Genomic DNA, 27,541 nt, shown 5'->3' with positions numbered 1-27,541 from the left:
CGTTTGAAACGACAACGTTATGGTCATAAAAGAAGGTTCTACCAGAGCTTCTCTGGGACATATCAGTCTGATACTGAGAGAGTCTCTCAGAGAGACAGTCAAGTGTTGAAATTATTCTCAGCAAATGTTCAACTCAATGAAATCCGTGATAAGTATTTAAACCAGTCAATTTGCTTTGAGAACTTTGTTTCTTTTTGTTGATTGTTTCGATTTCGACTCAGGGTAGGATTTGATGTCAAGTGGCAATTTAAGATTCCGTAAAAACTCTTTTCTCATCATAAAATTGCACTAAAACCATTAATCTCTGTCGAAGGTCGATCACCATCGTATTGAATGATTCATTCCTTGGATTGGAGATATGCATTTCCATTCAAATTGCTTTTTACATTCAAAATAAATTACATTTATAACACCGCACAACCATATCCATTAACCAATTCCAAATAGAGTGTCAAATGTGTATTTCGAATGTGGATGTTGTCGAAAAACCAAGCGCAAACATATCCATCGCATGCGAAATTCGTAAACATCGAGAGAAAAAAAAACCCATTTATTTGTTTGCCGCGCGATAATTTATCGATTATTGCGGCGTGTTCAATTAAATGGGCGAAAAAATTGCGGTTAAATAGCAAGCTGTCATTGGACTTCCATATATATCTTTCTCTCACTATATAAAAATGAACCATTTAAATGCGGTGTAATCAACTTCTTTTGTTTTCGGCCTGTGTAGTGTATGGGAGCCTATATTCGAGAAATGTATTGAACTTGGCTTACAAAACATACAGTACACTACAACGACGGCGACGGTGGCACTGACTGACGCATTAACGTCGCTTTTGTTTTGATTCTGGTTCGTTGTTGTTTTCGCAATTTTTCGATGATGGCACCCGATGAATGGCTTTTCATTCTTCACACTTCACACAAACGGAAAAAAACCAGTACTTTTTTTCGTAAAAATAGCAATTCACTTTTGTAAACAGCTGTTTTAGCGAACACATACACGTGGAACGCCGCGTAAAAATGTTGTCAATAATAATTTGCGAACCGTCTCCACTTGAGTGTTGGTCTGTCTATATAGACTTTTGACAACTTCACTTGTTGAATTTAATGTGTTTTTGCTGTAAGCAAGCATGATGTTTTTTTTTCAATTGAATAAAACCATTTTATTCCTTTAGAATTTGAATATTTTGAGCTTAAATATTTGTTTTCATCAGATATTTCTCCGAATTTTGATCAAACAAAAAAAAAATATTCCATTGAAATGCAAAAAAAAAAACAAGTCAAAGTCAATACGACAGTACATTAGTACGAACACATGAACTGAAGTGTTGACGTAAAACATTTGCTCACTTGTTCACAAACAAAATTCGCTTAGATTCGATTTATTTTAATTTAAAAAAAAATCTAAATCCGAAAATAATGCAAAAATATCAAAACAAATTCAAAAGAAAGTCACATTTCTTGGGATGGACAGTAAAAAAAAAATTTCTGTCAGAAGTGGGATTTGAACCCACGCCTCTAGAAGAGACTACGAATCTCAGAACCCTGAACGTAGCGCCTTAACCTCTCGGCCATTCTGACTTATGATTGTTACGGCGTCAGTTCGTATATCAACCGATATACGATATAGAACTCATCGCATCAACGTGAATGCGTCATTCGTCTTATCTTTGCAATAAACAGCCATCATACAAACACATTGTGTAGTACACAATGTGTACAACAACGCTGTACTACCGCATGGTTCTTATCGAATTGCCTTTTGAAATGTAATCGTATGGAATTTGTTTTTTTTCTACTTCTGTTTTTTTTCAGTCGGCATTTGGTGTTGCATTGCAATCGATAGTTTTAGCATGCGAGGAAATAGAGACAATTGCTTAATAACACAGCACTCATTAGCATTTAACTAAACAATAGAATTTAGACATCACGCATTTTTGACACGCTTAGCAACATTGAGTTACTTTGCTCAACAAATTTGTTTTGGAGTACAAAAATATGAATCGTGTTTACTTTTCAACAGAATTATTATTCTTATTCTTGTACAGAATGGTTGCGATATTTTTTATTTATTTAATAATCAATTAGAATTCAAACTTAAACGTGTTTATTTTCAATCAAGAAACAAATCCATTAAAGAGGAAAAAAAAATATTTCAAGAAATAAACTCATTGAGACCAAAAACTTAAATGTTCTGTCAAAAAATCCAAATGTGCTTCAATTCGCAGAAGAAGAAGAAGATGATGATGAAATGAAAGAGAAGTTTTTTTTTCTATAGAAAAAAAATGAGCAAAATATTGTTGACTTCTGCAAAAATTTGTTTGAATCATTTTTTATCGAACCACAACCGAAAAGAATCAAACAAAACCAAAAGTGGCTGTGAAAGACTGACTTAGTTGCCAACAAAAAAGGAGAAACTCATATTTTGTCTACTACAACCAAAAATCATGGTCACCAAAAAGTGCTCTTCAATTAATTACTCGTCGTTCAACACTTTGTCATAAAAAAATGAGAACGAAAAATCCGTCTACAATATTTCACAACAGTGCAGAACAATGCGCAACAACAAAAAAAAGTCTGAAAATTGCAAGTGAATTTCATTTCCGATTTGGAATTCCGCCCAAACTTCTATCAACATGTTTTTCTCTGGTGCAACTAATGTCATCTTGGGTAAATTTATGTGTTTTGCATAAATCATTGTAGAACAATGCTTACTAAACACTGAGTTCTGGATGAGTGTGGTGTTTTTGCATTGTTTATATTTCGTTTGGTTCAACTGATTCATTGCGTTATCAGTTCAATTCATAATTGAATAAGTTTTTTTCTCTCTCTGGCTATCTGTTTCTCTTCGTCTTTCTCCCTCTTTTGAGAGGATGGTGGGAAATTTCATTGCGAAAATGAATCTTTGGGTTTTGTATGCAAAAAAAAAAACTATGAATATTCTTCTGTTAATGAAAAAAAAAAACTGTTCATGTACATATGTTTGAATAGTTCACTGAATTAAAATTTGAAGTCAGAGGTGAATTTATTTCAATATGTCATTCATTTTGATAAAATTATTCCGGAAATGATATTTATTTTTGGTACATATCAAACAGTAGTAGGAGTTTGTTACTGTTCTTTATTCCTTCTCTAATGTTCATTGACTGTTTACCAAGAAGTAGAAAATGCGATTAATTTCGTATTCTGAGTGCAAACTTACACTGAACCATATGTGTAGCATGAATAAAGGTCATGCACACATATGCTATTGTGATATGTATTTTTGCCGAAATCTAGATGGAATCTCAATGAAGTTGAATCACTGTTCTATAGATTGCTTAACATGTGTAAATATACGTTTGTATGGTGATGAAACATAAAATCTCCATAAAAATGACTCTGCTTCGTTATTAGTCAGTCTAAAGAGTTGTAGTATATAGCAGTATCTGCCGGCGAATAGTGTTCATACAGTTAAAAAAAAACTGTCTGTAGAGAGCGGCCGTCTACAACAGCATTAAAAGAAATAAAAAGTACGATTTTAAAGTTTATAATTGCTGTGAAATTTAAAATATTAGAACGACAAAATTTTCCAGGCAAAAATATCGAAAACAAATAATTGTCGTTTTCATCGAGTTCTACCTTTGGATTATTTTTCATTGAATAATTTTAGTCTTTTTTGTTCTTGGAAGACAATTCTAGCCTTTGACCGGATTTTTTTAACCGTATGTTCTCTTTCAAAGGCCAAATAATTCGAGTGTTTCAATTAAGTGATATCAATCGAAGTATCAGAACATTCTTTTCAGTTTTCAGTACATTAGAAACCATTTGATGTGGACACTGGACAGTCCTTGTGTAGCTTCACAGACTCAACTAGTTGATAAAGAAAAACCAGAAAAAACTTAAAAAGTTGAAAAATATTAAAATAGTCTATGAACCATATATATGAACCATATATATGTATCACTCACTCAGTAATATTATCACTGTTTCGAGCTATTTTATAACGAGTATCACAGCCGGCGACAGCAGGCGTGAGTGACAAAAGTTGACATTACGAGCTAATATAGAGATATTTACCCGCAAACGAAAACAAAATGCGTTGAGTCATTGAATCTCATTTTTGTATGAAAAGATTTTAAAAGTTCTTTCTCATTTTAATGTCGATTCAACTTCAAGTAGACGACCTGGATCCAATTACTTAGCTGATTCAGTTACAAATTCCGGTTAATTTCACAGTACCAATTAATATAAGAGACAATGACCAATTGTTGCCTGGCAATAAACAATCAAACATATTGTCTCATTGTCCCTTTAAAAATGATTCTAATACCAATTTGTTTTTTTATTTTAATCGTATTTTTCTTCTCTTTCAATTTTCGATTGTTTCCATTCAAATTTAATCGCTTTGTCGAATTTTAAAATTCTAATTCCAACTATTTTTCTCGTCTAATTCCAGACCAAAATTGATGCGTACAATCGAATCAAAAATCAAATTAGCGTATTGGCTGCATCGTGTGTCGGTGATGGACGAGACGACGATTGGTCGTGGAAATGTGTAGTCCAACGGAGAGCTACATTGTTTACATTGATTTGACGACAAAAGCGCATATCGGCAGGAAGTAAAAAGAGCAGAGCAGAGCAGAGCACAACGTGCACGACATCTAATCCAAACAATGGATCATACACGCATCGGTTTGGATTATATCGTTGAGAATCGTGAATATGTCATTAAGCTGGGAACTGCACTCGATACGACCAATGTAACCGTCAAGAAGCAAGTGTTCGAATTGATGTCGGCGTTGTGTGCATACAACGTTGATGGTTACACACGAGCCCTAGAAACACTCGATCATTATCAGGTTTGGACAATGAAAATCAACATCACGATTCGACGATTTTCAACGGCCATTCAATTAACGCTTTTCGTTTTTTTAATTTTAATTTTCATGATAGAGTTTAAAAGGAGCACGATATCGTCTTAAAATCATTGTCACCGAACTTGAAGCACCAAACACATCAATCGAATATCAAGTAGCGCTGTTATCATTTGTAAATTGTCTTATAAATGCAACACAAGGCCTGCGCGAGAGAATACGCATTCGGAATGAGTTTATTGGTGAGTTTTCGTTTTTCGTCTTTGGAGTGAAACTTTTTTACTTTGCCTAATTAAGAAGCAATTGGATTTTGATTCATGCGACAAAAAGTGAAGACGGAAACTCTTTTTTTGAGGACACTTTGATCTAATTTCACTATTCATTGGCCTTTGTTCTCATTGGATGGAAGCCAAATGAGTTTCATTGAAAGGTTACTCTTTCAGCCCCAAACTAGTTATTAAAATCCTCTTTTATGCGTCAATTTACTCCATCTTTCGGAGAGATTTTTCCCACTTTTTTACTCTCTTCAACACGCTTCCCATTTTCTTTTACCTCATGGATGTCAATTGCCTATCTAGTTCTAAAAATAACACTTGTCTCATATCAACGAGCTGACGCTGACATTTAGTTACTGCAGGCAATGCATGAATGATGCATTTTTATGCAAATTTTATGTGAAAATCCACTTTGCATCGTAATTTCGCAAATATTCCGCCATTAAAGTGCATTAATTGAATTCAATCGACAAAATGGCACGCGTAAGTGCTTGTATACACGACTAATCGGCCAAATCAAGTGCGAAATAACGAATAAGTGTTCTTATCCATTAAGGTAAATCATAATTCTTTATTTATGAATCGATTTCTTGTGTCGCGTAATGAGTTTATCGAGAATCTTGATTCAAGTTTCTTATTTACTTATTAGTTGTGAAAAACATTGACAAATAAAGTGATTGGAATAATCGACACGAGCGCGTAAAAAACTACTCTCGTTAAAATCAGTCTCGTAATTCATAGCGTAATTACCCTATTACTATCTATCAATGACATCATCGTCATTATCAAGATGAAGTGAAGCAAAATTCTGTTCAAAAAACAAGTCACTTGATTCCTGAATGCCGTGAGATTGCAGTGAATCATTGTGAAGCGATTTCCGTTCTTATCCAGTTCTTCTTCAAAGTATTTCGCTGTTTTGCCAATATTCACTTTATCCTCTATTTACATCGCCTTTATTATCGATTGCATTGCCGATCGCTGTAAACTTGTATTCTCCATTTGAGCAGACGCTTTTATTGCCCAATAAATTACGATTTATGCATTGAGTTTCGTCTTCAGCATCTATAGATTGTGTATTAAATTTATTCTTTAAATACATGTTTTGGTTTTCTTACAGGTCTAAAAATACTACCGATTCTGACGAATATAAGGTTTGTATCGACGCGTGAGAATTTTCAAAAAGATTTTTGACGTTTTCAAAGATATCGATTTGAAGAAGATTAGCAGTTTTTAGGTGTTTTTTGTGGTAAAAAATGGTTAAGATTTTGGAAGAGGAGTCAATTGATTATTGTGTGACTCATCGATGTTTTAAAGGCACTTCCTTTCAGTAGATGAATTTTAAGAACTATAAAATAAGTGCTAATGCTCATTGCATGTTCTCTGGATGCTTAGGCATTCAATTTTTCATTCAAAATGATCAATTTTTCAAACATTTGATAGAAATTGAGTTAACGAAGGTAATTGTTTTGCGAAAAAAAATCAATGTAATGTAATTCAGTCTTAAAAAGTCGACGTTACTGATGATTTCAATAGAAGGAGAAACAAGCAAAGCAATTCGAGGATGTTTTTTCTTTTAAATATGTGTGAAACCAATTCCAAAACATGATCCGCTTCGAAATCGATAGGATTGGCGGATTGACATGATAATCGGGTTAGGAAATGCAATTAAATGTAGAGGCATCAAAACAAAAATTGATTTTTTATAGATGCCGTAAGACTGATATTTCTCAATAAAGAAAAAAAAATCGATTGAATATATTCGATATATGTCGATTTTCTTTATTACTATCCCTAGAGACGTTTATGTCACCTGAGTCAGTGCAAGTCTCACAACTCAATAGAAAAAATAAAGTAAATGAGTCTTGTGAATCTGTTTGAAGGGCCTTCAATGAAGGCTCGCGACTCTTTCACAAGCCTTTCATATTCAAATATAAATACCATACGGTTAGTGCAAAAGCATTTATTGCCTCACCTAACGCGAGCGCCATCTGTTCAGTTTAAACATGAAAACAAACAAATTGATCCATACAGAGTTATAATACAACAACATCTCTATATAGAGGAAACGCTGTGGTTCGTTTTGTTCGGCATATTTTTTATACACTGCCCTCATTTCCACCGATTCATATATCGATTGGCAGCTGGAGTCAATTTGTTTGTGTTCATTTTCGCACCGAATAGATGGCGTTTGCGTTAGGGAGAGCAAAAAGTGCTTTTGCACTAAAGGTATGATAAATACACACTGAAAAAGTCGTTATGCTGTAGTTACTCATTGACGCTCATAAATGTATGGGCTAAGCTGATTTTTGGACGACATGACGACAATCAGCGTGTGCATAACTAAAGCATAACGATTTTTTCAGCGCGTGTTTATATTTAATTCATGGATTTGCAAATCACGGAACCAAACTATTTGATTAATTCTCCATTTCTCAAACTATTTGGGTACATAAAATTCCGACCTGTCAGTTCCTTGCATCTGATTCTACATTGGAATTATGCGACTCCCAACGATAAATAAACCTCTCGTACAATTCAGTCATTAAATTCTTTAAAACTTTCATAAAAATAAAGTTAAAAACGCGAAGTTCCGAAATTCGACATTCGAACCAAATCTACACCAATTTCATGGACAAAATGTTCATTGCCCTTCCAAAAGATGAGAATCTTTCGTCAAATAAAGAATTTCCGACAACTCAAAAAAAAAACTCTCTAAGAGAAGAGAGTCTCTCTTCTACCATTTCAATTCATTCTTTTAATAAACATCCGTTAAATGTTCAGACCATTCAATGTGTGTGTGTGTTGAAATTCCCACAAAACTGACACTTTCCGTATTAAAATTTCAAAATCCCCAGTATTGAATGACAAAAGCCTAGTCCTTTGAAATGTGATATGTATGAAATGCCGCCGCCAAAAACCGGAACAGCGCAATGTGTGTGTTTGTTGGATTGAGAACGTTCACCACATAAACGCTTTACTAATAACATTGTTTTATTTGCGGCGACAGTGATTGCTGCGGAATGGATCGATGACGGCGCGACAGTGACGTAGCACACAGCACAGCATAACCATAACAGCATCAATAATAAGTGGGCAATGAAACGGCAGCTTTTATCGTGTCGACAGCAGTGGTCAGAAATGAAATATATGAAATTCGCATGGAAAATCGTTGTGTAAATATTGATCATTGGATCAATACGATAATTCACATCGAAGCCGCCTGCTTTTTTGTTAAACTAAACTATCAGACTTGATGGCACACCCGATTTTTTTTATTTGATCAAACATTTTAGTTCGCCCAAATTTGATTCATCAAAGTAGAAAAAAAAGATGATTTTTCCTGATTGTAAAATGAACGATTTCGCTTCATTAATAGTCGAATATGATGATTGACAACGTTCGACTTTTTACTCTCAAATTAGTTGGGTTTTCTCTTTTTCTTTGCTTTTCTTTCCACTTCGTGAAAGGAAGAAAATTGTCGTTTCATGCCAATCTCAATGGTTTTATTATTCATCGTTTTTGTCCTCCTCTTCGATTCGTTCAATTTGACTCGTGATTTCCGTTCAACAAAATTGATTCAATTTCTTTCGCTCTGTCATCACCAAAGCCGGTAAATGTTGAACTATGTCTCCAGAACTAGCTGTGAACCGAATGGCACAGAAAACGCGATTGACTCGATGATAGCGTAGCAGGGCCAAATTAAATTCAAAAATAGTTCTCATTCCACATGGAAAGTGGAGTGAAATTAAATTTTCGGTTAAAGTGGTGCATTGGTGCGCGCGCACCACGTGTATTGTTCGTTGTGGTTTTTTTTGCTTCTCCAGTCACACTCATAGCCGAATAGTCTGTCGATGTGTGTTGTATATACACAGAGAAAGCATTCTACCATCCCGATCCAGCTGTGTGCTGCACATATATTGCCCGCGGTACACAAAACTATTACATAAAACTCAGAGAACGAGAGAAAAAAACGCGAATCCGTCAAAAGGATGAATCGTTCTGTTCGGCAAGAAAGCTCATGCGAAGTGAGAAGCTTGTAGTCGGGCCAGAATAATCGGCCGAGTATGTAATGAAAATCCGATGTCAACTCTTAATTACACATAAAAAGTCGTGTTAGACCATTTAGAACGTCAATACATTCATTTCAACCACAAATTTATCTCACTTCATTCGTTTTGTGCAGTCGGTGTGTGTGGTGCACTGTGTATGCATTGCGATTAGTGTGAAAAGTGCAACTAAATATCGGGTTTGAACACTTTTTTGGCGAATAGTTTTCTTTTATATTGAGTGAAACCTACTTGGATATTCGTAGGCAGAATTCGTAGGTATAAACAAGAATTCAATTCATTCCGCACACGAATTCCATAGCGGAAATTCTCTATCTGAACATTTTCTGTGACACACACAAAGGTCAAGACTAATTGAAATGAATTTCGTCGAAAATGTGTTGGGTCGATGACGCGATGAGTTTGTCAACAAAGAAAATCGGTGTAAAAGAGAGACGTGTCAGCGTTAAGCTCATCGGAAATCGATTGCTGTTTCCATTGAAAGTGTCTTTCAATAATTCAAGTGTTTGTTTTTCTTGGCAAGTGCACACACAGTGATGTGTTTCTTATGGCTCGGTTCGGATTTATGGTTCAAAGACCTCGACAACCATATCGACAGCTTTACTTCGAAGTGTGCGTGAAGAATGAACGAAAGATTTTTCCGCATACATTTTCGGTGGCAGTGCAAATATTTGAATTTTCCAACTCGGCAGGCAATCACGAATCGCATGGCATATGGATATAAAAAAATTGGATGAAAAAAGGGTCAATTGAATCGGAACAAAAGGCTTCGTCGAGACTCGTGTAAATTGAAAGAAGTCGAAAATGGCATGCATTTTTCATGATTACACGTGCTCTTCGAAATTGCTTGCGATCGGCAGCAGCTTGGCACTGCTCGCTGCTTGGCAACGGCACCGAAAAGACTGAAAGCTAATAAATCAATTCCGAAACAGACAATCAAGTGTTAGCATAAAAAAATGACACCTTTCAGTTTCAAACGGCAAATTACTACGTTTGTTTGACCTACCTCAACAACGGTGCACCTTTTTTCTCTGAATTTATCTTTCGTTTGCTGCTTTATTCCAGATTTTGATGTATTCTCCCTTGAATCGCCGCAAAAAATACATCATAAAATCAGGAATAAAGCAGCAAATGAAGAAAATGATATTGCTTCTCGCTGACTCAAAATTATACGGTTCAACCGAAACGGAATCGGAATGAAGAGAGAAGAAAAAAAGAGTATTGATTGTAATCCAACGGAATGTTTGGCCGTTGTTATTGTCTCTACTGAATTATATTTGCGCAACGAACATTTTTTTATTGCATACAGAGCGAAGCACGATGTACTCGAGAGGCAAAGAGAGAAAGAGAGATAGAGTATGAGAGAAAAAGAGATAGAGAGAGAAAGAGAAGAAGACAAAGTAAACATTGCGAAAATAAAGAATAAAATAGAGAAACGGTTGGATAGAGAGAAGCAAAATAGTATAATTCATGAGCTCGGTGCAATTATTGTATGGGCACACGGAATTGTAATTCCCTTGTAGCACACACGTTGCATTCAATTGGATTGAATGCGAGAAATGAGTGAGTGTCAGTGGCCTGGTGTGTGCATAATAATTGTTGTTGGCCATTTGCCGTGCTGCTGCTGCAATACACGAATGCCGCATTCCAGCTCTACAAATGTGTTGTACAATCGATTGACATCCTCTCATTTGCCACACACGTTAAAAAAAAACGTGTTTCGATTGTTTTAGCACAAACATTTTTTTTTTGGATTAGCAAGAGAGAGAAAAAAAGCGGCTTCCAAGACGACCAAACAAACTTTTAAATATGAGCCGCTGCATTGAAATCGATTTTTAAAGTTTTTTTTTTCAATGACACCGACAAACTTTCTCCACTTTTGACACACATTTGGCGAGTCACAGGAAGTTATTTAAAAAAACGCTCCTTTTTTCCATGTTTTTTTTTCGTTCGCCTTGAAAATGTTTTAGACGAGTATCGGGTGACAATCCAAATGTCGCGGTTCAATTGGACGTATTCGATGAGCAACGCGAATGTGACGAGGCACAAAGCCTCCAGGGACCCAATGACATCAATCTAAATTCACATTTGGACGTGTTTTACACAATTTTAGGACAGGTAAACAACTTTTGAATCTATGAATCAAACAGGTTTTCATTAAACATTCATTTTCCGCGTGCTTCGCGTGCAATTGCTTCGAATTAGGTCGCCGATACACCACAAGAGATTCCATTTTTGAGTATTCTACAGCATTTACTGCGCATCGATCCAAAGGAAGCGATTAGTGATATTATATGGGATTGTGCTGAAACGCTTGTGCATCGAGCCACATTGCTGGAGAACCGTGAGGATTCAACACGTTTGCTGCGAACGCCAAGCGTACAGAAATTCACCTGTTCACATTGTCGCAACGATATTTCTAGTCCAAGCCGAAAGCAATCCATTGCACCAGTCACACCAACACATCCACTGGCGCTTGTTATCCCATTGTCACCAACCAGCCCCGATTCAAACGTTGATTTTAGCTCAAAAGTACCCAAGCCACCACCTCCACCACCACCAATGGCGTACGTTGTTATACAAGCTACGACTTTTTTCCCTTTATGACTTGTTTTAATCACTTTGTTCTTTTCTTCACAGTGGCAATCTTCCCTCAGCTTCAAACTCGTCGAATCCAGCTCCAGCTCCACCACCACCAGCATTTCCAAGTAAGAAATATCCCTCAATGTTTTTTTTGTTGCATTTTTTTTTATCAAAAGTTTAAACCTTCAAATTTTTTTCTCTCAATTTTTCCATCCAAACAGAGACACAACGGCCAAAAACCCCGGAAATTGTTGATCTCGGCAAATTGTTGCCGCAACAAGAGACGCCCGTACCGAAAACCAAAATGAAAACCATTAACTGGAACAAAATTCCATCGAATAAATTGATGGGCAAAACGAATATTTGGACTCTAGTGGCGAATTCACATCAAAATAGTCCAATGGCCGAGCTGGATTGGAATGAAATGGAGGGACTGTTTTGCCAGCAAGCGACAAGCACACAAAATTCACCGAAAATGGGAGCACGAGACACATCATCCAACTCAGCTGAAGGATCGAATGGCAGCGAACGAAAATCGAGAAAGGAAAACTCAGAAATTACCCTGCTCGATGGAAAGAGGAGCTTGAATGTTAACATCTTTTTGAAACAGTTTAGAACGTGAGTTGAATATCAATGAACAGTGCTCATAAAATATCATGAACAATAAGAACATCAATTTAAGTTGAAAATCGTGCATATGATTGCCTTTGATATATTCTATACTCTTTGATAAAGATAAATTTTCTTGATACTCCAATTGGTGTTGACATTGAATTTTAGTTCGATTCATTTGAATCTTTTGAAAAGTACATTTTTCAATACAGAAGAAAAAAAAGTAGTGAAAAATCAAGTCGAAAAAAAAACTGATGAAATACTTTGACATTACAGAACCAATGAAGAAATCATTCAGCTGATAAAAGACGGTGAGCATGACGATATTGGAGCGGAAAAGCTACGTGGGCTATTAAAAATATTGCCTGAAATTGACGAGCTGGATATGTTAAAGGCGTTTGATGGAGAAAAACAGCGATTGGGAAATGCGGAAAAATTCTTGATGCAACTTTCAAATGTTCCCAAGTAAAGCGAAGACCGACTTATTTTGAACTTTTTTCTGTCAAAGTTTTGATTTGAATAGCAAAAAAATAATAAAACAGACAAAAAAATAAATGAAAACTAACAAAATTCCCAATTCCATTTTCAGTTACAAGCTGCGAGTGGAGAGTATGTTATTGAAAGAGGAGTTTGCGGCAAATTTAAGCTATTTGGAGCCAAGTATTAACGCAATCATATTTGCTGGTGATGATTTAATGAACAATGTGCAGCTGAGAGAAGTACTGTACATGGTTGTCGTGGCAGGAAACTTCCTGAACGCCGGCGGCTATGCGGGAAATGCAGCCGGAGTGAAGTTGGCATCACTTCAAAAACTCACGGATATTCGTGCCAATAAGCCGGGCATGAATCTGATTCATTTCGTTGCACTTCAAGCTGAGAAGAAAAATCCAAATCTACTGGCATTCGCCGAAAATCTAACGGCACTGGAAAATGCATCGAAGTGAGCTAATTTTTGGGCTGTGAAATTATTTTGATTTACTAGTACTTTAGTCGACCTTTTTATCTCGATTATTTTTTGATTATTTGATTCTTTTCCCTTCAATAATCTGTTCTTTTTTATTCATATTCAGCATTTGCATTTTTCATCAACTTTGAATCAGAACGTATCTCTTGCTTCGGACATTCTTTAGTGTGCTTTGAATATTTATTTCCTTTCCTTTTTTTCTATCCTTCATTTTCCAGGACAACGTCAGAGCAAATCACCAATGAGATCAATGCACTCGATACTCGAATCACGAAGATCAAGCGGCAAATCGAATTGTCAACAACCGAACCCGATCTGAAGTATCAAATGTCTGACTTTCTGCAGGCGGCCGAGAACAAGGTGCAAATGTTGCAGCGTGGAATGAAAGAAGTCGAATCGCTTCGATTACAATTGTCTGAATTTTTCTGTGAAGATCCAAAAACATTCAAATTAGAGGAGTGCTTTAAAATATTCCAAACATTTTGTGAGAAATTCAAGCAAGCCGTTAACGAGAATGAACGCCGTCGATTGCAAGAGGAGCAGGCAACGATTCGTCGCAAGCTTCGCGAAGAACAATTGGCGAGACGAGCGCGACAAAGTCAAGCTGGCACTCCGGTTTCCGATTCAGACAATAGTTTAATGTTTGACTCATCACAGTTGGACATTAGAGCAAGTCCAGCATTGGCACGACGGCGAATGGGCTCATTTAATAGCGGGGCAGAATATCGAGATGATGGTTTTTCACCAGGTGCGTATTTTTTTCTCACTTTCACGTTATATTTGATTAAATTTAGAGTAAATAATAATTCATTGGTTGCCATTAAAAATTAACTCCAACAATAATTTCCCCTCAGATATCACCCCAACCGGAAGCCTACGACGTCGTCGAAGTCGCGTTCTCAGTGAAGAAGATGACAATAATCTGATGGATTTCTTACGATCATCTGCCAATGAAAATTCACGAAAATCCTCATCATATGGCAGCTTGGATCGTTCGTGGGCACGTCGAGCTCGGTCAGGTAGTAATAGTAAAAAACGACCAGATCTACTTAATATCGATTTCAGTTTGGAACGAGAGCGTCCTGTATCACCGGCCAATATGGATGCGGCCAACCGTGTGGCAAACGAAGACGCAAGACCAAGGTATAAATTCTTGTCACCATTTATCTACCTTTCACACTTTTTGTTCTATTTTTTGCACCCAATGCGTTCAGTAGTAAGCACATTTGGAAAGTTTTTCGTTCGATTTTAATTTTTTTTGGTTTTGAGTTTTTTACCGATTTTTATTTTGGTTCGACTTTTTCACTTTGCACAGTGTGCAATGCACACCCACAAAGTGTGTAGAAGAAAAAGTGATGATTTTTCCAAAAATTTTGGTTTTGATTTCGGCTCTTGAGTAAGTTAACCACCAAATTCACAGTGCACCAAATTTATTTCTGGACTAACTTATGATTTGCGTTGTTTTTGGCTAATTTTCACATTTATTTGGCACCACTTCTTTTTGCAAAGAAAAAAAAAATTCCAAACAAAACCACCAAAATTGTCAATAAATTAAATATGTGTCTTACTATTCGAACTATGTGTTATGCCTCCCTCCTCGTGTATTTCTGTGTGTGTGTTTCTCGCATCGATGTGTGAAAAATAATAGACGAATTTCCAGGGAATGGCGTCAAAAAATCGAATCATGGCTACAAGCCAACGAACAAGATGAAAAACAAGGTGATGAACACAAGCGACGAGCCAGACGATTGACAGGCAATCGACGTTCATATGAAAATGATTCAGGTTTGTGGACTACTTTTTTGTATTGCCAGTCTTTTAGGTTGTATTTTTTTTTAATTTCACAAAAAAAATTCATGGTTCGATATTCTTTAAGTTACTTTTTCTCTCTCTCCACCTCACTCTTTCTCTCCACCAGAAAACGAGCGTAGTAAATTGGATCCACTGCCCGAAGAGAAGACAGCCACCACTGGTGTACCAACAACAACGACACCACAAGCAAATGAGCCATATAAGCGTGTGTACGCCGATTGGAAGCCAACGACAACGTCCATCGAGCGAGGTGATTCGGAATCAACGCAAGATTCATTATCCAAAGAAAAAGATGACGTATCATCGAAACCAGAGAAAATGCGTGGATCGCATTCAACAACGAGCCTCCCATCAAGTACAACGCCGTTACAGTCGATAATGGAAGAGGATCGTCGCACAAGTCAAGAGAACCAATTGAAAATCAATATTCGTCGTCCATCTGAAGTGAATGAATACGAGCCCGTCTATCAAAAGCATACCAGTCCAGTGGGGATTACAAGTGATTCGCATTCGATATACATTCGTTCATCTGCTAAAAAGGCAGCCACTTCACCGGAACGCAGAGAAAGCATCACAAAGTGCCATTCGTTAGACGCTGCCATCGGCACCGCTGTTGGTCAAGAGCAGTTGCCATTGAGCAATAAAATCGAAATTGATTCGGATAACATTGAAACACCGCCCGTTGTACGCAAGAATATTATGAGTGATGATAAATCGAATTCGGTATCTTCAGTGAAGAAATTGCAGGCGCCACGTCCATTGCATCAGCGCACGATTGACGAGTCACTGGCCAATGAAAATGTGGAAAGTAAGCCAAACGATTCGGAAGTACTTGGAGATGGTCATTTCGATCGGCATTCATCGGCACGACGCACACGACGCTATCGTAGACCAACCGATCACAGTAGCGGCAATGAAGATCGTAACGACTCAAGCCCCGAATCAGTTCCAACTCCGTTATTTCCATCTTCGAATGCATTGTACAGCACAGAACTCGAAATCACAATCGATGACGATAAAGACGATGAATCTCCTGATCGTGGTGAAGACACACTATTAAAATCAAAATCCATGGATATTCTATCACGAATCGGTAAACATGGCCGTAATATGAGTTCCATTAATCAGGAAGCGGTTCGTGAAGCCATACGCAAACTAAAATCACCCACAGAAACACCTGAACGTATCTGGAGCCCACCACGTGAAATTGTTGTCACACCAAAAGACCGAATTATTCCTTCGAAAGCATTAAATCATGAGCTAAATGATGAAGGTTTCGAAGAGACACAAAGCTGCCAAAGTCTAGTCTCCGATGGAAAAGATAGTACATCATCATGCAATGAACCGGCCGATAATTCACAACCGCACATTTCAACGTCGTTAAGTCCAAACCAATCGAAATCAAAGTCCGTCGTAAAATCGTTGATCGAACGAAATCGTCAGAGTTTGGAACGAAGTCGATCGCTTCGAGCGTCCAGTTCAACTGTAACGCCACATTCACGAACGAGCATCATTCCAAAGAGGACTAATTCACTGCGGCGCAGCATCGACACCGGCGCAATATCGGCCAATAAACAAGATGTTGAACGAAGTGGCTCACGCACCAGTCTACGAAGCTCACGATCATCGCTAAACAGTTCGGCTTCAATAAATACCGTTCGAAATATGGGATTGAAACCATCTGCCACACAATCACCATCATCAACGCGACACTTATCGAATACAACCGCCGATAAATCATCACTGCGGAAAAAATTGGTTCAACAACAAAGTACACCATCGGCAAATTCACAAAAGACCACATTAAAAGGTAGCAATAGTGTAAATTCGTATCTAAGAACGCCGGCCAGTCGAAGTAGTTCGAGTGGTTCAAGTATCGGTGGACCATCATCATCGCGTCAATCGCATTACACAAAGACTTCTAGTTCGAATTCCGTTACACCGCCCATATCAAATTCACCGCAACGGCCCGCCTTTCGTAACACTGTCTCCGTATCGAATCACACGAATCAAAGCAACAGCGCCAATCGATCTAGTTCACGACTCACAAACCTAAAGGGCATTGCATCAAAAACGTCGAATCGTGTCAGTAGTTTCATGAGACCGACCACTTCCAGTGCAACTAAAGTCAATTCATCCAGCAATCGCAGCAAATAAACCAATATTGGGCAATTTTCACGAAGAAAATCGACACTTTTTTTTTAAATAGAAGTTAGGATGATGATTGAAAAGATACAATTGATTTTTTGTTCTGTTTTTTTTTATTAGAATTTTGCACACATTCCGTTCGCAATCGAACGCCGAATTGAAGCACACTAAAAAAAATATGCTTTTCAAGAACAAAAAAATTTTTTATTACATGTTAATTAATGGAAATGTAATTATACCAAATCGTATATCGTTACCTATGATTAGTTTTTAACGAGCATTTTTTTTTTCTATAAAAAAACATCTTTTTTCTTTCTGTTATTAACGACTCAATGAGTAATGAGAAATTTAAATCAACAAGCAATAAACAAAACCGTGCACTTCGACACAAATCAATCAAAATGTCAACACACCGTTTACCACACATCTTTTTCACATACACACACATGTTCATCACTACTCTATTTTGCTCCTTTTTTTAAATATAAATACCGAGGATCTGGTTTTTAAACAACTCTTTTTTAAAATACGTTGATGTGCTTACACTGAACTTTAAATTATTTTTCGATAATCAATAAAAAGAATGATTTATTTCACAAATGAATTTGATATGGGTTTTAGAAACGATTTTGTTGTTGTGGTTGCTGCTGTTGAACATGTTGTGCAAAGTATTCTTTGCGGAAACGACGAGCTATTAATGTACCAATTATTGTTCGCACTGTTACGGGCACCAGCTTGGAAGCGGCAAACTGAGGAAAAAAGAGGAAAAATGGAAAAATGTTAGAAATAAATAGGTAAGATTTACTTGGACTAAATGTAAGTATTCTGAGGGAGATTTGAGCTTGAGTTGAGTGAGATTCATTTTCAGTGAATGGCACGGTTTGAACAGTGTCCAATGGACACCTTTTTCAATTGGATTATTCAATTTGGATTGACTTTGATAGGCAAAATGCTAGAACTCTTGCCTTCTTCCAAACACTTCTGAAGGTATTTCATGCCATTATGGAGTTGTTTTTCTTAAGAATTGAAAGGAATAATCGGCGATTATTAATTGCTTATTTAATTTAACGGTTGCTATCCTCTTTTATGAGAACGAAACTTCGAATGGTAGAAATTCATCATTTTTATTCTGTTCATTAAGTAATGAATAGTACTATTTCTCAGATACCGAGACTCGGAACATTTTGAATTTATCTCGGAATTGACTGTAAGCATCATTGTTTTGAGGAAAATTATTCAATTCTGGGTAAGAAGGAAGGAAAGTTCACTACGATGTAGATTACACATTGGTCTCATATTTAACCTTGAAATGCCTTGATCTGTGTTCAAACATCTTGTTAAAAATTTATTTAAATGTTAAATGGACACGTGCGAATTTTTTTAGGTTCATCTTAGTTTTCTTGGAAATAATTCAACTAATAGAAAGCTTTTCTATTGAATTGGTTTGTTTGCTCAAAATTGAATTATACAGAAAGAAAAAATCTTCTAATTCGAAGCAGAAGTAGAAACAATTTTCGATCCAAAGAAATGAACAGTTTTTCCGAGCAAATGATGAGACCATTAAATGAATAATATAAACTGGGACAAGTCACGTTAATTCAGCGGTGATAAATCATCACTACAAAACATATATGTGTCACAGAAGAACATTGTCTAGAGTAGAGTAACGTGAAAACATGGCAAGAAAAACAGAACATCAGCAACAAACCCGAGAACAAAAAAACTGCCACTTAAACGTTATCCAAACAATCATCCATGTGTTCAATCTCACGCTCTTTCTTCCGTGCATTTTTCTCAAATAAATCGCGACAGATTTTTTTCACGAACCTGAACTGCATGTGACCAATAGCCGGTGGTTTCGCTTGATTTGCCCAATGTAAAAACGGCGGATCGGCCGTATGATTCAACATCTGGAGCGAATAAATTTCCATTCATCACCGTCGTCGAGTATGCATTCAGTTTCGTGCGTACAAAATACGGCGACAGTAGTTGCACATCAATGCCGTACGGTTCGCATTCATACTGCAGCGCGATGGTGAAACTTTTTATGTAAACCTGTAAATAGCACAAACAAAAAACGGTAGTAAATATACTAAATGGAGTCGTTTAAAAAGAAATTACATAAATACAAAAAAACAAACAAACGTACTTTGCTTGCAGCGTAAACCGATGCCAATGGTGCGGGCTGAAGCGCAGTGCCAGACGATATATTAACAATAACACCTTTTTGACGTTGTTTCATATCGTTGATCACCAATCGTGTCATCATTGTGGCAGCGGCCACATTTGTTAGCACCAAACTCCAAATAACATCCTCCGGCACGTTACCCAGCTCCTCTGGGTGTTCAAACATTTGCCCGACATTGTTTACTAGAAAATGAAAAAACATTCGATAACATTTCTATTGACTGTGAGATACACACCGAGCGATAATTGGTCAGGTAAATGATAGCAGCGAAACATGCCACCGGTCAAACAAGTTCAAAAACCTTGACCGTTTCTGATAAAATTCATTATCTCTTCACTTGAACGGTAACATTTGTAGAAATATGTTCTACCACACACGCATCGTGGTAAATATTTAACTTTGCGCCAGTGCATACGCTGTGAACCGTATTGATGTATTCTTCTTTTCGGTGAATTTTCATGTTTTCTGTTTGTTGTTGCTGTTGCTGTTTAAAAAGAGAATTATGAAGAGAGAAACTAACCTAAAATGCCAACTGGAATGGAGCTGAGTTCATGTCGAATGCGACTGTAAATTTCACGGCCTTTGCTAAAGTCAGCAATAATGTACCGTGTTTGTACCGGATGTAACGATTCTGTATACAATGGAACATACGTAAGTATATATATGTTGATACGAGGTCATTAAATGAGTTATCAGTTTTGTTTGAGAGAAAATGAATTTAAACCCAGTTTATCTGTTATATCTTAATAATTTGTTTTCAGATTATTTACTGAATAAATTCACCTATTTCTCGCGACACTTGTATCAATTTCGATTCATTCCGTGCGATAAGACAGATATTTATACCGCGCTGCGCCAGCTGCTTTGCGTACTCTTTCCCAATACCGTCTGTTGATCCAGTAACCACTGTTTAGACAATTAACACAATGTAAATCACAAATATGAGCAGAAAAAACCCAGAGAAAAAGAGAATTAAGATTATTAAAGAGTAAAAACTGCCGAATTTCATTCATCGTAGACTATGATTCGTAACTGTTAACAAGTTGAAGATGCTAACAAAAGACACACTAATTGTTTTTTAATTAGATTTCGAATAGCAACGAACGTGATATTTTGATTCTTTTGTCACGGTTTTCATCCAAAATTTGACGTACTAATAGAATGTGAAATATCACACGCGTCTCGTTAATGAAGACTACATTATGCATAACGGCGACCAAGTAGTGAAATAATAACGACTCAGTAATGTGTCTTCAATTTATGGCAACCGAACAAAAATGAACAATTGAATTCTCCGTACCTGCCCAATTACCGTAGCGCTCGCTGAGCGGTGGATTTTTGTCCGGTTGAATGTATGACGCAAATAAACTCCATAGAATTTGAAATAGTGATTTAAAATTATCGCAAAAATACCATAAAAATGCATACACTCCGACGATATAGAAAAATGTATCACCGAACATTTTGATGATGCGAAACAATTCTAGTCTAAAATGCAACAAAATTTTATCACAAAACTGGTGGTTTGGCACGGGAGCTTATAATTTGTTTATTTTTTTTAAATACAAAATAGATTTTCAATTTGCCAAGCAATCATATAGAATGAAACGGTTTATATGCAACATTGAATAGAAACTACAAAAATGCATGCAATTGAGTGTGCTAGGCGAAGATTGCGATCGACTCGCACGACGATACACACGACACTGAAATTTATTCATATTTCGATTCAACGAGTTTCTCTCTGCACTGTAAACAAACGCAGTGAGTGCGGATCGTCAAGCTAAAATGATCGTATATTGTTCGTCGCCGTCGCGTATGACGCCCTAGGGGCTTATGTGTTATACGAGTTCGCACGAATCAGGGCAAAGTTGTACAAGTCAGCACGAGTCAGTATGGAAATTTTGTATGGAGATTCGAATCATTTCAGAAAATGCACAGACTTGTGGACTCGTGAAACTCCATATAAAATTCCCATACCTTTTTCATTGACTCGCGAATCTTTTAGATGACACATAAGCCCCTCGACGACGGCTCACGCAAGCCAACTTGGAACTATGGTGCTGCTTGCTGCTGCTGCTCAAAACCACAAAAGCGAAACGATAGAAAACTGGAATGTCAACAATTGAGACTGACTTGAACGCGTATCACCTTTTCGGGCTCCATACATTCTTCTGTGTCTTCTCTTTTCTTCTTCTCTATTTCTTTTTGAAATTACTCGAACGCATTTTATTCTTTTTCAATGCACACGTACAGATAATGAATCGACTCGGCATATTCTTCTGCTGCTGCCGCTGCGCAGTTACGATTTATTACTTCTGTCTGGTTGACTTATTCGATGAAGAATATGGGTGAATTACTGCTTGCGTATACGTGTGGTTAGAACCATGAAGAGACGTGTGGGATGGATTCTTGAAAGAAACCAATTTTTTGAGGATTTTCACACGTGTAAATGAATCTTTTGGACATACAATTTTGGAGTTATTGTAGAATTTTGACTGTAATTTACACTTTTGGTTTGGATCTTGGAGTAATTATAAACTGATTAGGCGAAGTTTTATCATAGAACTTCTAAAAATGAAGTTTTCAGTTAAAATTCATCATAGCGATATCTAACTAAAAGTGGGAAAAGTTGCATAGTAGAAAATGTAATAATATATATACCATATATACACTATGGGTGAGACTGAGAGCAGAGTAAGTTTTTTCTTCGATTTATATTTTTGAAAAAAGCGAGAATGTTTTCTAATGATTCTGTTGGCGTTAAAGTGGAGTATGTTTACATGCCTTGGGCTGTCGCGGTTTTTCACGGTTTCCGCGAAACTTATAAGAGAAAACCACCTTCAGAAAAGTTGTAAGGGATCTCGAGTACTACAACTTTTGTTGAAAAGATCAAGTTGTTATCTCTTATCAGTTCCGAGAAAACCGCGAAAAATCGTGATGATCCGCAAAAAATGAACATATTCGTCTTTAACCATTTTTAAGTCGAAAGAAACTTACTCTTTCATAACAAAGTCAATGAAACATACACTACTCTCAATCTCACCCATAGATATGATATATGTATATATTGTGTCAAATTTGATGTAATGTTTCAAATGGAATTCTGAATATTTGTTGAAAATTGAAATTAAATTAATGTTATGTGACCTGACTACCATTGTTGTATGTTGCAGGTAAAAAAAACATGTAACATGACCGCACGCGCAATGCAAATGAAGCTGCATCAGCAGTTTTGGTTTGCAATTTTTGGCAATAAAATGGTAAAAACCAAATCGCTTCGCATATTTCTTTCATCGCTGCGGCGATTGGGCACCATTGTTTGACTACTGTATAAGCTCACTAAAGCCAAAGTCCATTCTAAAATTATAAAAGTTTTCTTGGTTATATTCTCAGTGCATTTAATGCAATAAATATTCCAAGACGATATTATCATGTAATTATTGTATTCTTGAAATATGCAAATCAATGTTCACGATACTTTTTTTTATTGTTCAAAGCGAATCATTGTGACTTCAGTTGCAGTGCGAGTTGAATCGAAAACTCATTATATTACGTCATTATCTGCGGCATTCAGTTGCTAACGTCGTTTGCGGAAGCGTATATTTACATTTATTGAATCATTTAGATTCTAAGCCGCAGAATATTTTTTTTTTTATTACACAGAGCCTATCGTTTTCCATGTGCTAGAAAGAACACTGAAAGTCGCTACTGAGGGAATTGAACTACTTTTAATTACTTAATTTAATTACTTATTTATATTGTAAGGGAGAATTCTCTCATTTGCATCCTCCTTCAAAAAGTATATTTAATGCTTTGTTTAATGCTTCTTGAACTCAGTCAATGACAGATAGCTGAGGATATATGCTGAGCATAGAAACTCAGTAAGCTCAGATTGGGACATTCTGACTTTATGACGTGTAGTCCATATAAATGCATGATGAAATGCACGAAATTGTATGCGTGCCATCATAAATTTGTATGGACTACACGTCATAAAGTCAAAATGTCCCAATCTCAGCTTACTGAGTTTCTATGCTCAGCATATATCCTCAGCTAGCTGTCATTGACTGCTTGAACTTCAAGCAGTGGTTTAGCTCGTAAGCAGCAATTTTACTTAAAAGAAAGCTGTTCAGTTTGATACGCATACAAATGAAATTTGGATTTTATCAGCTCTTGATTGTATTATGATTGTGATCAATGTAACGTGATAAGCAAACGTGGTGTTGATTCTGTTGCACGCTATGTTGATTTTAAAACTTTGAGACATACTGTCTGGCTGTCTAGTAGATAGTGGTTCTACGCGGTTTTTCGTGAATATAAGAATTCATCTAGCACTACACATCGATCGATTCGTAACTGTTTACATGATAAACATCATTAATTTATGCATGTTCAACTAACTTCGTATTCTAATCCCATTCGCAGTAGTGCTTTCTATAGATCTACTGAATCTATAGCTCTTATTTTTATTTAACGTAATCAACAATATCGACCAACTGTCTAATTCAATATTATTCTAATTATATATCCGATTAAATTACCTTATAATTGCTATCAAATCGATGAAGGATAAAATATTTAAATTCAACAGGGGACGAAGGATAAAGTTGAATTGAGCGTTTAGAACCTACAACAATCAAACTCGATTTTATTGAAATCCATTTTAAGTCATTCTTCGTCACACAGTAGTAAAACAGTCGCAGTATAACGTTGCATTCTTGTATGTTCGAATATTTTCTGCAAATAAACACTATCACAAACACACTTGCTCACAAGTGTGCACACAATTCTCAAGTGGAAAAAGTAGAGACTCACTTCACATCAAAATTTCAATGTGTAAACATTGCACGTTTGAAGTTCGTCAAATAAATAACGATAATTACAACAAGAGAAAATGATCGTTTCGATGATATGAACGAATATTGTTTAACTCGTTGAATTAGCGCCAATCTCAATGCTCTTGACAATGAAAACACACCATAAATTACCATTTGTCATTCATGTGAAGTTTAATTTTTTTGTATAGACTTCTGATAAACGATCACTTTAAACATTAATTTTTAATTGATATTCAACTAATTTTTCACGTATTAATTTTTCTTTTTAATTTTTCATGACGGTAATAAACAAGGTTTGAACTTTCAACAATTAAGTCAAATGAGTAATTAACTACAATACATTAAATCCGGAACTAAAAGTAATAATCGTTATTTTAATGAATAGAATGCACGCCAAGTTTATGATCTAAAATCGGTTTTGTTGTTGTTGAAGAAAATATTCACTACGGAGGCGTTTGTTAAGGAATCCAATCATTATCGATCGCAGCGTCACCGGTAGCATTTTCAGAAGCGCAAACTGAAAGTTGAAATGGTAATGAATGTTTAGAATTTGAATTGCACTCATGACGAGTTGGATAGAGAAGAGTTGGAATTATATCTGTCAATTCAAGTTTTGAATTGTATTCGTTAATGCGAATTTCGAAACCAATGTGATTGTTCTTCATCACAGATGAATCATCTGTGTACCTGAATTGCATGCGGCCAATATCCGGTGGTTTCGTTAGTTTTGCCCAATGTAAAAATAGCCGATCGTACATAGGTTTCTATATCGGGAATGAAAAAATTGCCGGCCATCAAACTCGTTGAGTAACTATGCAGTTTCGTTCGCACGAAATACGGTGAGAGTAATTGAACATCAATGCCATATGGTTCACATTCATATTGGAGAGCCATTGTAAAATTTTTCACGTAAACCTGTGGAATTTTAAGATGCAACAAATTCAGAATCTTCTTCTTGGTTTGAATCAGTTTTCTTGGGAAATGATAATGGGTTTGTTCGATGGATGTTTGAAAAGATTTGTTTGAAATGATGAAACGATGGATATTTGAAAAAATTTGCACGAAATTCCCGAGTCTGCACAAATAATTAATTGTCCGATTTAAAATCTGCAGTGCAGATTCTGCACAGAAAAATTACCTTGGTAGCAGCATAGACAGAAGCCAGCGGTGCTGGATGCAAAGCAAATCCCGATGAAACATTCACAATGATACCCTTTTTGCGGAGCTTCATATCGTTTACCAACAGCCGTGTCATCATTGTTACTGCTGTTACATTCGTTAGGATCATGTTGTATAGCACATCCTCTGATACTTTACCCAGCTCTTCAGGGTATTCGTACATTTGACCAACATTGTTTACTGTAATGAAAAAAAAAATTGTGTTGATGTAATTCATCGTAGTTCAATTAATAGAGTTATAAGCTATACTAAAAAAAATGTGTTGAAATTTAAAAAGCAGATATTGATTCATTCAAGCATAGTTTATATAGAACACAAGCGATTCTTGACAAAAATACAATAGTACCTACCTGATGATGGTAAATATAAATATGATGGTAATAAAAATATTGACCAAAATTCCAAAATTCAAAATGTGAAATTTTACGAAAAATTTACCAAAAACCAAAATTTTCATAGAAAAATCTTGACAAGCCTACCTAAAATCCCAACTGGAATCGTGCTAAGTGCGTATTTGATGTTTTCATAAATTTCTTTTCCATTACTAAAGTCAGCTACCACATACTTCGTTTGCACCGGGAACAGTGATTCTGTGTGTTAATTCGGTAGCAATTTAGTCAATTAAATCCATCGCGCTAATTGTTTTAAATTATAATTTGATTTGTGAATAAATTATTTGGCTTAATTGACTCACCAATTTCTCTTGAAACATGTATCAATTTCGATTGATTTCGTGCGATGAGAACGACATTAACACCATGTTGAGCTAGCTGTTTTGCGTACTCTTTGCCGATACCATCTGTTGAACCGGTTACCACTGAAATGAACATACAATCGATTAGGTTATATTTAGTTTTTAATTGGGGATGAGCCGGAATAGTCCAATAAGCGTGATGATTCAATTTGTAATTATTGGGTCGATGATATGATTTTAAATAATGATACCATGTGTGGCATTTCACTGGGACCATTTTTGATTAAAAATATATAAAGGGTTATCCAATAAGAATGATGGGATTTTATAATGTAAGCACACTGTCACTTGTTTACCTGCCCATGTACCAAATTTTTCATTCAGCGGTTGGTTGCCATTCAATTGAAGCGATGACATGAACAAATTCCATCCAATTTGGAACAATGATTTGAAATTATCAATGAACCACCAAAGGAACGCATACACTCCGATTAAGTAGAAGAATGACATGTTTTTTTTTATACTTGGAAACTAATTTTGCACATTAAATACTATTTAAACAAGAATTGCACAATTATATCTACTTGAAAAGCAAACATCTGGAACAATTTTAATTCACGTGACGATTTTCGAGTGAGTTCTTTACGATAGAACAATATGGTGCCGACTGAATTCTATTCATCACCAAAAATAGAAACTATGAAATTGATGATTGATCCCTCCCACTGCGTTTACCGTAGACCAAATTTGGTGAAGAAAAAAATTCGACCAGAACCACAGTAGACGCTATTTTTGTTCGATTAAATAATCTTTCTATTCCGGTTTTACATGGGAACAATGTCGAAAATTCATCAAAACGACAAATTCACACGAAATACCGTGGATTCCATGGCGTGATAATTCACATACTGCCTTCTGCTTTTTAATGCCACCTTTGGGAAATTCGAAGTGGACCTAATTTTTTGGCCAATTTCCAAAAACTGACGTGAGTAATTTTGAAGGTAGGTGTAATTCAGTTCAAATGAGAGTAATACTAGACTCCAATATTAGTATTATTGGAATTTTTTAAACATTTAAACCAACATTATGATCCGGCAATTCTCAACCGGTCATGCAAAATTCTTGATCTTTCTGCTTTGTGTCAACATTCTCTCGACGCGTTTATCAGCATCATCAATTTTGAAAACCTGCATAAGACAAGCTAACGGACATTTTCGTCTCATAGCTGATTATTTTTCTCGACGAGTTTATCAAATTTGAAGCTCGGTATTGAGCAAACTATGTTTGGTAAAATATTGACTTAACATTGTTGAGTATTAGTC

The 27,541-nt window shown here is 36.2% G+C and overlaps 2 protein-coding genes and 1 non-coding gene across 5 annotated transcripts in view; 1 reads left to right on the top strand and 2 right to left on the bottom strand.

Annotated features, from left to right (window-relative positions):
- Positions 1 to 17,921, top strand: part of LOC129573834 (FH2 domain-containing protein 1) — a 38,426-nt gene extending 20,505 nt beyond the window's left edge. The window contains exons 3-15 of one of the 2 annotated variants that reach the window (XM_055454954.1): positions 4,439 to 4,841; positions 4,936 to 5,098; positions 6,249 to 6,282; positions 11,169 to 11,316; positions 11,404 to 11,765; positions 11,839 to 11,906; positions 12,003 to 12,399; positions 12,670 to 12,858; positions 12,983 to 13,333; positions 13,576 to 14,105; positions 14,212 to 14,500; positions 15,018 to 15,142; positions 15,276 to 17,921. In XM_055454954.1, coding sequence (XP_055310929.1) covers positions 4,656 to 4,841; positions 4,936 to 5,098; positions 6,249 to 6,282; positions 11,169 to 11,316; positions 11,404 to 11,765; positions 11,839 to 11,906; positions 12,003 to 12,399; positions 12,670 to 12,858; positions 12,983 to 13,333; positions 13,576 to 14,105; positions 14,212 to 14,500; positions 15,018 to 15,142; positions 15,276 to 17,326 — 4,893 coding nt within the window. In that variant the 5' untranslated portion in view covers positions 4,439 to 4,655 and the 3' untranslated portion in view covers positions 17,327 to 17,921. Of the gene's footprint in view, positions 1 to 4,438; positions 4,842 to 4,935; positions 5,099 to 6,248; positions 6,283 to 11,168; positions 11,317 to 11,403; positions 11,766 to 11,838; positions 11,907 to 12,002; positions 12,400 to 12,669; positions 12,859 to 12,982; positions 13,334 to 13,575; positions 14,106 to 14,211; positions 14,501 to 15,005; positions 15,143 to 15,275 lie in introns of both variants that reach the window. The other variant, XM_055454953.1, reaches the window with a different exon arrangement.
- On the bottom strand, positions 1,490 to 1,581 carry Trnal-cag (transfer RNA leucine (anticodon CAG)). The gene is given in 2 exon segments: positions 1,490 to 1,534; positions 1,545 to 1,581. It is a non-coding gene; the product is annotated as a tRNA-Leu (tRNA).
- LOC129573840 (hydroxysteroid dehydrogenase-like protein 1) lies at positions 17,412 to 26,902 on the bottom strand. Of its 2 annotated transcripts, XM_055454965.1 has the most exons (7): positions 26,576 to 26,902; positions 26,220 to 26,342; positions 26,005 to 26,115; positions 25,485 to 25,705; positions 25,034 to 25,261; positions 24,050 to 24,863; positions 20,289 to 20,411 (listed from the first exon to the last, which is right to left on the bottom strand). In XM_055454965.1, the coding sequence occupies exons 1-6, from the start codon at positions 26,727 to 26,729 to the stop codon at positions 24,753 to 24,755; spliced, it is 948 nt and encodes a 315-aa protein (XP_055310940.1). In that variant the 5' UTR covers positions 26,730 to 26,902; the 3' UTR covers positions 20,289 to 20,411; positions 24,050 to 24,752. The 2 variants fall into 2 exon arrangements, with proteins under 2 accessions (XP_055310939.1, XP_055310940.1); XM_055454964.1 differs by lacking the exons at positions 24,050 to 24,863; positions 25,034 to 25,261; positions 25,485 to 25,705; ... (1 more) ...; positions 26,220 to 26,342; positions 26,576 to 26,902 and adding exons at positions 17,412 to 18,066; positions 19,145 to 19,372; positions 19,467 to 19,687; positions 20,026 to 20,136; positions 20,806 to 21,319.
- Positions 26,903 to 27,541: the final 639 nt, after the last annotated feature.

The sequence above is a fragment of the Sitodiplosis mosellana genome, unplaced genomic scaffold, assembly GCF_009176505.1.
Source record: "Sitodiplosis mosellana isolate CC-2019 unplaced genomic scaffold, AAFC_SMos_1.0 Smas_scaffold_6117, whole genome shotgun sequence".
NCBI classification, from domain to species: Eukaryota; Metazoa; Arthropoda; class Insecta; order Diptera; family Cecidomyiidae; genus Sitodiplosis; species Sitodiplosis mosellana.
This window is presented reverse-complemented; position numbering and strand designations above follow the sequence as displayed.

Coding starts and splice junctions, on each gene's coding strand:
- LOC129573840 (XM_055454964.1), bottom strand. CDS start 20,968: ATGTTCGGTGATACATTTTTCTATATCGTCGGAGTGTATGCATTTTTA. Junction 20,412..20,805: donor GCGCTACGGTAATTGGGCAG/GTACGGAGAATT, acceptor TTGTCTAAACAG/TGGTTACTGGATCAACAGAC. Junction 19,688..20,025: donor CATTCCAGTTGGCATTTTAG/GTTAGTTTCTCT, acceptor TTCATTTTCTAG/TAAACAATGTCGGGCAAATG.